This window comes from Panonychus citri, unplaced genomic scaffold (genome assembly GCF_014898815.1).
Source record: "Panonychus citri isolate SS breed McGregor unplaced genomic scaffold, ASM1489881v1 Contig00141, whole genome shotgun sequence".
NCBI lineage: Eukaryota > Metazoa > Arthropoda > Arachnida > Trombidiformes > Tetranychidae > Panonychus > Panonychus citri.
Genome location: NW_026515546.1, coordinates 725,177 through 738,377, shown reverse-complemented (window position 1 = coordinate 738,377; position 13,201 = coordinate 725,177). Strand labels below are relative to the sequence as shown.

The 13,201-nt window shown below is 29.9% G+C and overlaps 1 protein-coding gene across 1 annotated transcript in view; it reads right to left on the bottom strand.

Annotated features, from left to right (window-relative positions):
- Positions 1 to 13,201, bottom strand: part of LOC128395151 (solute carrier family 12 member 3-like) — a 50,218-nt gene that overhangs the window by 24,598 nt on the left and 12,419 nt on the right. The window contains exons 6-8 of the mRNA XM_053355551.1: positions 7,371 to 8,666; positions 5,492 to 5,604; positions 3,606 to 4,010 (exon numbers count right to left, since the gene is read on the bottom strand). Of these exons, the coding sequence (XP_053211526.1) occupies positions 3,606 to 4,010; positions 5,492 to 5,604; positions 7,371 to 8,666 (1,814 nt within the window). The remainder of the gene's footprint in view (positions 1 to 3,605; positions 4,011 to 5,491; positions 5,605 to 7,370; positions 8,667 to 13,201) is intronic.

Sequence of the window (13,201 nt, the reverse complement as noted above, 5' to 3'; positions counted from 1 at the left end):
GAAATTAAGAAAATTAAGTTTTGGGGAAAGTTCCAAATCATGATAATGATCCGAATTGAGACTTGATGGGTTTCATGTTTTTCTACCCTTCAATATTGAACCAATTTTTTTTCTCTTCCTTTTCTCTCTTTGAATATAAGATAAATATCCAATACATTCATCATTCTAAACAGTTTTAGAACTTTTTTATTTTATTCTCTATGGAAACTTCATTTTTTTGCCTCGATTTTCAAATAGAGAGAGAAATTTTTTTTTCTTTTCTTTTGTGCTGAAGAAAATGATACACCTCCCATTGAAATATTCTATTCAATTATTATCATAACTTTTCCTTATTATGATAACATACATAAACTATGGATAAACATGTCAATAGATGAATTCGAACCTTTAATTTGCTTGAAACATTTTTTCGAAAACTTTTTTCCCTCTCAACCAATGAACTTATATACTTGAACTCAGTATGAAATTTAGCCAAAGATTAAGATAATAGAGTGAGTGTGAGAGAGAGAGAGAGAGAGAGAGAGTACAAATTAATGATAGCATAAGAGAATATTGAATTGTAATATCAGAGAATAGAATTTGTTTCAGAATTTTTTCTCACTCCAACAGGGAAAAAGGATGATCTTTTCTACTCATTTTTATCTCAATTCCCATATTCATCATCATAAAAATGTGCTTCATTCATTATTCTGATTTGACTCTGAAACATTCATTGATAACATTTCATGATATCATAGTAAATACGTTACTTTATATATTGACATTTCTATCGGTCTACTCATCATCAATAATATTATCTTCCAAAAGTCATCATCACAATGATATTTATCAACAATTTTCCATCTAATCTACCGATCAACTTTATCATGATTCAACCTGAATATCCCAACGGATCAGCTTTCCAAGCACTTGAGATAATATCTTTTAGAGCTTAAATTACATTCAGATTTAGATTGAAAATTTAAAAGTATTTCGACAATTCGATGAAATTTTATGACTTTCACAAGAGTAAAAAGAACATATTTCAAATGAACTTTACCATGAAAATTAGAGGAAAAAAAGAGATTAATAAAAATGAAAAGAATTCCTATTAAAGTATCAAATTGAGAATCAATTCATTGAGGTTCAATGGAGAAAAGTGAATCAACATGAAATTCTGAATCAAAATACATATTTTGTCCTCTCTTTTTTTCCAGAGATTTAGCAATTCTCTAACCAGAACTTATTCAAGTAAAGATTAGCACCCACTGGACTAGATGGAGTGAGAAAAATTCAGTCACACTAAATCTCTGCTCATCAACTGAATTTCAGTCCATGGAGATGGCTCAGATTTCAAGTTCATCAATCATACAATATTTATACTCTCATTTAAAAAAACGAGATTGAACATTTTCTAAATCTGTTTATTATTAATAGAATAGCAGAAAAATTCCGTCATGAGTATTATCCAGAGTTTCGACAATTGATTGACACACAATTGGGAAATTATCAGAATTACTATAAAGATCATCATAATAATAATCATCATCTAGAAACATGAAGCTCAGAGTTTCATGTAATATTATTGAGAAGTGAATTTAATCCAATAAGAATCATCAACATCAACGGTCATTATCATCACCATCATTCTAGCTTATTCAGCATTGAGAATTCCTTCAATACCTGAATAGCAAGTGGAAAATGTGAGTAAAAAGTTCAATATATATATGAGATAATCTTTGATTTCGATTATCATTATCATCATGAAATAGAAGAAGAGAAGAAAACTTTCATTCTTTACCTTGGTTTTCTCTTCATTCTTCTAACGAAATTTTCTATCTTCCTCTTTTTATCTTCCTATTTATATTATCCATTGTTACCTGTTAATAATGTACATTATCATCATCATCATCATCATCATCATAATCACAATACAGTCTCTGATATGATTGTGTGTCATCATCATGAAGATACCTGATGAAAAAGAGATGAGGATTGAACAAAAGTGCAAATTAGGTTAGTGAGAGATGATGATCAGAGAGAGAGAGAGAGAGAGAGAGATTTTTATCTCCTTCGCCTCCCTAAGTCTCTGTCTGTCTTCATTGTAATGATAATCATTCTGATGATAATCTGTATCGATTTATATTATTATTTCCCTCTGAGAATGTTTTACTTCATGGTAAACACAATTGTCTTTTCAGGTTGATAAACAATCGGTTAGTATATATAAGTGATTGAAAGTATTATTGGTTAATATCTAATCTATCACCAAGTTTATCATTTGATTTCATTGAGAGTAAAATGTAATATTTATTACGATAATAATAATAATAATAGTTTATGGTGAATAATTTCCTTCAGCATTCTGGTGAAAATAATTCTTATTTTCTCTCAAGCAATATGATGACCATGTTATTGGTCATTTCTTTTCACTCTGTTTTTATTGAGAAAGTTACACCATTTTTTTCCCTTCGATTCTATTAACTGAGAGATAATAATGGGATGAGGATAAACAATAAGGTGGAAAATAGAGTAACAAGTGGATTATAATGGAAACAGGAAGTAATAATATTCATTCAGACAATAGAATTCGTTGGTGATGAAAGAGGAAATGATCGATGAACAGAATAAGATAAAGAAATAGAAAAACAATTGAGAGATAAAAGGTAAGGTGATAATGGGGAAATTGGTAAAGATGAAAATTCTGATAAACATGAGAATTCATTAAATCTTTTACTTGATGAAACTTTTCTTCACCGGAAAAGAAAGTTTAGAACTTGAGGTAACCACCCAGTTCTAATCTTTCCTCTTCTAAAGAACTACGTGAAATACTCTACTGTGATTTCTTTCTCCATGAAAATACAGAGGAAAATAGAGAAAGAAATCAGCGAGCTTAACAGAATACGAAAAAAATTGTTCTAATAAAATTTCTAGAGAATTTTCAGTTTCGAAATAATTTGCTTCAGTAGAATAGAAAAAGAGGAAAAGAAAACTTTACCAACGATCTTCATCAATTTAATCATTTTATTATGCTAACACTGTTAAAACCATAGATTCTGATAAGCTGAGCAGATAAATCATAAACCATGAAAAATATTTACCATGAGTGTTTAGATTCACACACACAATTTGTTTTGAAACAATTAAAACACAATCAAGATTTCAAAGTGAACACTTTACAAAAAAAAACAAAGAGAACGAAAAAAAAGAGAGAGAGAGAAGAAAATTTTCCATGATTATAATCACTCAGAATGCTGGGTGAATTTCATGATGATTTCACAGAAAAATAAAGAATTGTCTCATTATCGTTAAACAGATAATGTCTTCATGAGATTGCAATAACAGGAAGAAGCAGGGAAAAAAAGTTCTGTCAGAATTTTGTATTTTCTTTTTCCTCTTCAATGTCATGATGTTTCAAAAAGTTTCAATTCATTAGGAAAGTTCAATATTTTCTCAAAGGAAAAAAGCTAAAAGTTGATGGATTTTCAAAATCTGATAACAATGAATAATAATAACTCAACTTGTTATCGTAAGCTAAAAAGGTGATGGTGTTGATCAAACGATAATAGAATCATTTCCATGAAAATGATGATGAAATTGAAAGAAGAAAAAAATTTGATTCTTACTTTGACTTGGCGGTTTCAATATCAGTTCTGGTTACTGAGAATACCCTCATTTTACATCCATACCACAGGGAATTACGAGTATTTCTCAGAAGCCATGCTAATAGAAGGGCGATTCCTCCGGTATCGTAGAGCCACCAAATATCAATAGTTCCCTTTTTCTGTGTCTTTTGAAATTGATTCACTGAATCAAGAACCTGAACTGGAATAATAGATGAACGTTTCTCCATCTCCTCGGTGGCAGCAATTTTCTGGACAAATTTGAAATTAAACTTTGAATCCTCAGGTCGAATTGTTTCCTCGTAAGGTTTTTTCTTCTCCAATGAAACGGAAGAGAAAAATTCAGAGAAATCGAAACCTTCCTGAACTCGACAGATAGCCAACGATATATGTTCATCTAGACAGTAACTATGAATTATGAAGTTTAAAAAAAGAACAGAAAAAAACGGTTTTCCAATTAGAAAAAAGAAAAAAAAACTCGAAAATTTATCAATAGAACAAAAAATAAAAATTCCAATTTGATATTTTTCATTCTCGAGTATCGTAATTGTAATCTTTCATCAGAATAGAACTTGAAACTTGATCATCAATCACATTCTCTCCAGACTGTTATTCAGAGTTTCCGATAACTTTAAAAACTTTTTTCCTACCAAAATTCAGTTTCAACGATAAAAATCAAATCATGAGAGATACTAGTATATATACAAGAATTATCAGAATTTAATTTACAAGTTATTACTTTTTATTAGTTTCTCATGTTGATATATATAAATATTCAATTATTTTTACATCTTCATCCTCCAACAACCACCAAAGCTCAACTGAGAGATCATATTAACAGGAAATTGCAAAATTATATCAGGATAAGATTTACTTTCCTCTCATGAACTTAATTGGATAATAATTTGTGTTTACCTTATTAGATATCATGTTCATTGGAATTGAATATTATTTTTTTCATGGAGAGAAGATGAGGAAAAAAATTCTGATTTCTTATTATGAGAAGAAAAATAATTTATCCTTTCACTTTTCATCTACTTCGACACGATTATTCAATTCAATTCCTATTTTCGAATGATATTATTATTATTATTATTATGAATTCACATGAAAAGATCGGTTCTTAATGTCATTTGTTTTCTTATTATAATAAATATCAGAATATGAGAGAAATCGTTAGCATTTAATTATTATTATTATTGAGCTAGAGAATCGGCAAAACTTATGAGAAGAAGAAGAAGAAAATAATAATAATAATATGAATAACTGATAATTGATCAGCTGATTTATCAGAATTTTTCAGAAGGAAAATGAAAAAGATGACAACTCATCCATTTACCATGAATAAAATGATGGAAATACTCAATTTTATTGATCCATTAATAGATTATCATTATTTTTTTCATTCTCATTCTGATAGAGTGAAAATAAAACAAAGCAACGGGTTAGAGTTTATTGTCATGATGGATTATCAATATTATCTCGATTCATATTTAGTATTTGGATAAACTTGACTATCTTTCTCTTTTTTTACTCTCTCATCATCGTCATCATCATAATCACTATCGTCTTCTTCCTCTAGCAAAGTTATTCACATATAATATGCAAGAATCATGGATTAATTTCATGCCTCCTCCTACACTCGATCCAATTTCTCTCTCGCTCTCTCTCTCAGCCTCCTACTCACTCTATTCATCTCTTGTCTGGAAGACAAAAACAAAACAGGTTATATAACTCATCTCAATAATCTTCATCATCTTTTATGATGACAAGTAAAGATGATTAGGACAAAGATAATGATGCGGATGATGAAGATGCTCCAAGTTTCCATGGAAACATTATTTTCATCATAAACTTGATCATGGTTTACATTTGATCATTTAACTTACTGAATAACATTGAAATAGTCTTGTAAATCCTTTGGATCTTTAACTTTCTCATGCCAATTACTTTTGTATCCCATCATCACGATATTTGGACTCAATTTACCAAGGCCAACAGTCTGTAAAGGTAAACATAACGGTAAAATATCAATTCATTAAAACTATCCAAAAACAAAAACAAAACTAAACATCAACAAGATTAAAAATTAATTATACATAAATATGTACAATATAAAAGTCCAACTATTCCCAATGTCCAAAGTTGTCAACAATAATACTAATAAGGAAAATAGCCTTAGGTCATTAATAATAAATCAACTTCTATCATAGTAAATTCATTTATCACAAAGTGATTTGAATTTGTACCAATGTAATTGATTATTTATCACCATTTAAGTATCACAATAATACATCAATTAATTTATCATTACCTTTCAGAACAATTTGATTGATTAGATTATTAGTTTGGACGTTTCTTTTTAATTGATTATTATAAAACTAACCTGATAATCATCATCATCATCATCACCATCATCATGGTATTAACTTTATCATGAAAGCTTTTCCAGTTAATCCAGAATGACAAAAAATTTTCTTCTTTTACTTATCATCATCATCTTCTTCATCTTCATTGTCTCTTCTAGTTTAATCTACCCTCAAGGTAATGCTGCTGCTGATAATGATGAGACTGATTAACTGAAAGAAGATTAATTCAGATGTAATATTGTGTTTCAATGATTTAATTCACTGTCAAATGATTAAAGATAATCATCAACATGATGTGAGCAGCAAAAAAAATATATTTTTCTGACATTTTGTCAACTCTATTTGCTAGAATGTATTTTCTTTACTTTTGGTAATAACAGTTGATTAATCAGCTGATTGATTTACTTTATTGAATCAACACTTACAAATTGAAACAAAATATTGCAACAAAATTTTTACAAACAATTAACAATTGTCCAAGAAATTGAATGACCATGAAATGATTAGCAATTAAGTAGTGGATAAAAAAATACACACAAAATACAAGAATGAATGAGAGAAAGTAAAGAAAAAGTAAATTTGATAAAATGATTTAGTTGATTGAAATTGATTGGGTTTAAACCCTTCAATGGTCAAGAGACAGACACAATGGACAATAGGATTGATGAAATATCTTCAAGACTTTTTTTACTTGTTAGTTTTGTTCAAAGAATTATAAATTTCTCATGAAATCTACCTCTTTGTGAATTTGAACATGAAATGAAAATATCAACAATCAACAGAAGAAAAAAACTCTAATCATTAAGTTGATCACAATCAATATTGATTGTTGTCTTGAAAGAATCAAGGAAAGAAAAACTTGAAATGAAGATAAATACAAAAAAATTGTTTCTCTTTCTCTCCCTAACCCACTTGTCTCTCTCTCACTCTCTCACTCACTCACTCACTCACTTTCCTGTGTATATTTACCACCCTGAGGATAAAACCTGAGTTTTCCTGTGATTAGCTGGTGAAATTTTACTCAAGAAAAAGTTTCTCCATGTAAACTGAACTGGTTGATCAAAAAGTGAAAAGTAAAACAAAAACTTTCTATTTACTTTCAACATTAAGATTGATTATCGGTCAATTATATAAGGTTAAATTGTAAGAGATTTAAATCATTAATCTAATCTTAATCTCTCTTGTGAGTTATTTTAAAGATTCTCTGAAAGAACTTTTCTTAACCTTTTCAATAGGGAACACTGAAGATAGATACAGACAGCGAAGGGAAAATAAAGGAAGAGAATTGATATGTTGGTGTGAAAATGGACAAAGCGTTAAATTGACCTTGTCAAAGGGTAAAAAGAATAAAGTCAAAAAAAAAATCAGAGAAAAGAATCGAAAGAAGAAAAGTTCTTACTGGAATCATTCGTTGGCAACCATCGAGTAGATTTTCACCTTCACTTAGAACATAAAATGCTTTAACTTTTCTCATTCGAAGCCAAACTTTTTGTGCTGCATTTGCCTTCTTACGAGTCTCAAAGGATATTGGACCTCTTTTAATGTGACCCAAGAAAAGCATACCATAATCACGGGTCAATGAAGCGGCCATATCGATAAGTGCAGGTCGAGCAGAGGGATTACCTGTTAGTAGTAAAATATTGGGACGATAGTTTTTAACATGCTCTTCAGCCCAATACATTTTCATTGCTGACCCATGGGCAAGGTTAAATAGTTGAGCTTCTGAGGTTGTTCCCCAGTTAACATTAATCTCTGTCTTTGAAATGTACAACCAAATGATTAGCATTAAAATTAACGCTGCAAGAGCGGAAACCCAGTCAAGTAGAAACATTAACAGGAAGCAAAGTGCCGCTGAGATAAATGAGACCCATTTATTGAAATATTTGAATGCAGGTCGAAATGAGGGTGTCTTGACCCATGCAGCATGGAAACAGGTAATGTTGACCAGGAAAAATGAGATCAGGTAAAAGTTTGAAATGTAGGGAGCAATCAGGTTAAGATTACCTATGGCGGTGAAAATACCGGCAACGACAAAGGTTAAAAGGTAACCTCGACGTGGATCATTTGATGGACCATAACCTTTGGCAAACCAAGAGATACCCGGTATTAGGCCATCTTCGGCAAATGATTGGAAGATTCTTGGTGCAGCCATGTAACAACCAAGAGCGGAGGAAAGGGAAGCGGCCAATATACCGATATAGATGAATGGTTCAATTTCAAGGCCAACATGTGATAAACCAGAGGAAAGAGCAACCGTATTGTAATCATTGATTAAACCAAAGGGACAAGCTGATGAATCGTCACAAGCGGTAATATTGGTAAACGGGTAGCCGATTATGTTTCCAGTTGAATAAGAGACCACTGTCCATCCAAGGATTATGATAAACAGAGCATAGGTACCAGAGGTGGCAAAGATTGAATAAAAGGTTCCCTTTGGTATTGCACCGGCGGGATCACGAAGATCACCTGACATACAGGCACCGGTAAAAATTGGTGTTACCGAAGGGAAAAATACACCGAATACAGTGAAAAAACCTTCACCCGCTATAAATTTAGGCCACATATTGGACATTGCAACCTCATTACTCCAACCAATGAAACCTTTTGCTTGCTGGTCAATTGTTGGCGGTAAAATGACCCCAACAATATAGTCAAATATGCAAATGACCAAAAGAATTAGGAAAAATGTTTGGGTCTATTGAGAGAAACAGAAAAAATGAAATATTAATATTAGATAATTATTGAGAAAAATTCTCATTATTATCGTGTAATCAATGAAAGAAAATTGATAATGACCAATACTCAATAGAATTTGAATCAATTATTACAACTAATCATCTTCTTTATTGGCGAAAATCATTAAAAGTAAATCAATTTTAAAATTGCAAAACAGTCACCAGATAATTCAGTTCTCAGTTTCAACAGATTATGATATAAATCATCCTTGTAACTCAGGAGAGATAATTAAATGCTGAGAATAATAATAGGTAAGCAAAAAAAAGAAGAAAAGAAGAGAAAGGAAAAATTCTGAATCAGAATTTTCATCGCTTAACTTTCTCTTCCTTTCCCATGTGTTCAGCAAATTTCATTACTCTTTCATCATATCATGTTAATCCTTAGAGATGAAAGTGAAAATTTTCATCAATTTCATGAGTAAATTGGTAAGCTTTACATGGTAAAGTTTGAGGAAGAAAAAAGTTCCGAGCCAATTATTAATATTCTGAAGGAAAACATGATCAAATTTATGAGATTCATAAATCAGTGTTTAAACAATAATATCAGATTTTGATTGAAATTTCGTTGAAACGTTTAATTCAATTTCCGGTTGGTACATTTTCATGTTACCATCATGATCAAGATTCAGATAACACTGAACTTTTGTTTAATTTTACTTCTCTCTCTCTCTCTTCCTTTGCTTGTTTTTCATTCATCATCTTAATCTTTCAACCTGTGATTTATTCATGAACCTCAGAACTTTAGATTATCATGACAAACATTATCATGGAAATCAGTAACATGATGATTGAGTAACAGTTATCAAACACATCAATTCATATATTAAATTAACAAAAAAAAAGTATCATGATGAACAAAAATACATCAACTAATAGAATATTCATGGTGATGATGATAAAATAAAAGGTTGCTGAGTCTTGATTACATGATGAACAACAATCATGAATGAAATTCATTCCAGGATGAAATTCATTGCGTGGATGAAACATATTACTCTTGACTCGTTTTTCTTAATCTCTCTCCTCATCATTCATTGTATGAATTGAGAAAATTTTCTTCAGAATTTTCATCACAAACAAAGGAAAAATTTTCTCTTTGCAAGTTATCACTTTTTTTCAAGAGAAAATAAGTTCTCTTTCCAGTTCGTTTATTGTTCCAATGTTGATTATCCACATCAACACCTTCATCTCTCCCACTTTTCTTCCTCATCTTCATCTTCATCTTCATCGTAATCTTATTCATTCATATTCTATTTCATCATTTATCTTGTTTACCTTTCATCTATTCCTCATATTTCTGCTCAATTATCTTCATCCGTTTGTCTTTTTATCTTATTTTACCATTCTCATCATTCTGTCATCATCATGATTTACTCTGAATCGTTATGTCAAAAATGTTCACTTACTCTCTCAAAAAAATTTACAGTTACAACGATTGACTTTGAAAAGACAAATAGAAACAGATAGAAAGTGATTCTTGAATGATGATGATATCATATTATTATTATAAACATTTTCATCTTCTTCTTGACATTCAAAATGATGATGATGATGGTCAAAGATGATACTGGTCAGTCAATTTTATTTTTTCTTCTAAACTCAATTTCGTTATTCATGTACATTTAGATTGAAGGAAAAATAGAAAACTTTTTTCTAAATCTTATTAAGGTGTTTATTTGCTGACCATCATCACTTTTGACCTTTCCAATTTTTAGATTCATCTTTCATTTCCATCATCAGTCATTGTTTGTATCAGAAATTGTTCTTTGAATTGATTTTTTCACATAAATAACATTGCAATCAACAAGAACAAGATGAAAAGTTCATTGAAAATTTCAACGAAACCTCATGAAAGCAAAGGAAAAATCAATGAAAACCATTAGATTTATTCATTAGTATTGTTAAATAAGCACATTGATACTCTAACTCTGAATCTTTGAACTTTATCCTGACAATCGTTCCTTTAATTTCAGGGTAATTCTGTCAATTCTTTATATGCTTCCTGTTTTCTTTCTCACAATTTTTCCCTTTTCTTATTTTCGAATCCTTTTTTTTAATTTCCACCAGCAACATTACGATGAAAATGGCAAATGATACTTTTCAAAGTTTTCTTCAGCCTCTTATCATCATCATCATCATCATGTTACACTCCACCTATTCTTAGCATCATATACCTTTGATTTCCCTACTTCTGTTGATAAAATCACCAAAGTACAAAATGTCCAGTCCAATTCATCTCTTTAGATGGACACACGGAGATGAGAAAAAAAATTCCAAAAGTTCATTTTATTAGAATCTGATATAATTTCGATTACTGATTTCTCAAAGTTGTCATCTTAATGATCATCTGAACTAATACAATTGACTGGACATTATCATCATCATCATGAATGGTCATCATCAGTATCGATTCTCACATCTCTCTCTGACTTTCGGACAATCAGAAACAATTTACTAAATTTTACCGACAATAATCATGTAATATTGAGTAAATGATGAAAACCTCATTAACTTATCAATCTAAATCGGATACGAAACGTTATTCAGATTGAATCTAGTGATTTAATGGTCAAATCATCATTAAAATCATGATCATGATAATAATTTCATTGATCTTTAATGGTGTAAAAATGAACAAACAACAATAAAAAACATTGCAGATAATAAAGAAAGAAGAAGAAGTAAAAAAAATTGTCCGGAAAATGAAAAGTTCTGAAAACATTATTACATGATCATCATCATGGGTAACATATAATATATTGAAACTGATGAACTTTTCATTTACTTGAGTAAACAAGTAAACACAATAAGCCACATAAAACCAACAACAACAACAACAACAAACCCAACCCTAAATTGGCTGATGTTCATTTCAAGTGTCAGATGAATCAAGTTTCCTGAATACGATAATGTTAATGGTTAATAATCATCATGTAGTATTACCTCACTGAATGTGAATTATCATGCAATAAAATAGTAAACATCATCAACCATCATCATCTGTAGTGAGCACATATTGTGATACATTGTGTTGGTTGTGTATTTATGTGTGAGTATGTGTGTATGTGTGTTGAGTGCATGTTGTCTGGGAGGGTATTAAAGATTCCTGTGTGTGTACTCAACAGTTTATCATGGAATAGTCTCTGAAACATTATCAGAAATCAAATGAATAAAAAAGGAGAAAGTGAAAGAAAAACAGATTGAGAAGATAAAAATAAATATCCATGTTGCTTCATGAACTTTTCTCTGCTCCGTTCTCACTTTCTCTACCTTCATGGTTACTCAGATAAAAGTATTTCCAGTAATAATAATCATGCATGATAATGTGATTCAATATCTTTCGATAAATTTCAATATTCCAAAGGAAAAAAGAAGGTAAAAATCCATTAAATGTATCAATTTCATTCAGAATAATTTTCTTCATTATTCAATATCCATTTCATTGCTTATGGATCATAAATTGAACAGTATTTTCATGACGATCATCATGAAATAAAACTACAATAGTTATTACTAAATTGAGAGCAGAAAAATTTCCAACAAAAATTTCAACGTTAACTTTATATGTACATGGAATTTGAGTTTCATATTCATGAATATCATGTAGTAGATCATCATGAAATAAATATAACTTTGACTTTCTCATCTAATGATTAGTATTGTATAATGATTACATGGAAGGTTGGACATGAAAAGAAAACGGTCAAGAATTATCTCTAGCATTTTCGAATTGAATTTTTCATTCATCATGAATCTAACAATCTCATCAGCATTTTCATGGAAAATTATTATTATCGTTTTATTTTTCTTCTTCTTCTTTTCCTTTCTACCTTTTCATTATCATCCCAGAATTCAGGTTACAGGTTTAAATTTTCATTTCTCTCTCCTTTCAATTAACTCGGCAACTGTGAATTCTACATGGTAATAAGTTAACATGATTTCCAGGGAATGAATAGGAAAAAAATTCATCTAAATTATTCATAAAATTCATTTCAACATCTATTCAGTTATTACTTTCAACTGTTACAATTATTTAGCTGGTTGACCTAAACTGAATATCATTTACCGATATACATAATGTTCAGGGGAATCTCATTATCTCATGCTCATGATAATCTTGAGAAAAAAAAAGAAGAAAAAAAAATTCTCACAACTATTATTGAATTATCAGTATGTTTACTTGTTACTCGGTTGATTCAGATTCTTTCCCATGATAGGATCCACAGAATTTATACATTTTCCTTAACTCATCATGGAAACTTAAACACTTAGTGTAATACGAATTCATAATAATACGTATAAAGAAAATTCATTTCAGAATAGTAACAAAAACATCATGAAACTTTTTTGGAACAAAGAAAAAAATTTTCATTTCAATTATCCAGTATAATTAATAATCTTCATCATTATCAATATTGATAGTGAACAAGTCTCAGAATTGATAGCAAGAGATAACTATTAATATTATTAGCTAATTTGTTCAAACATCTCTCTG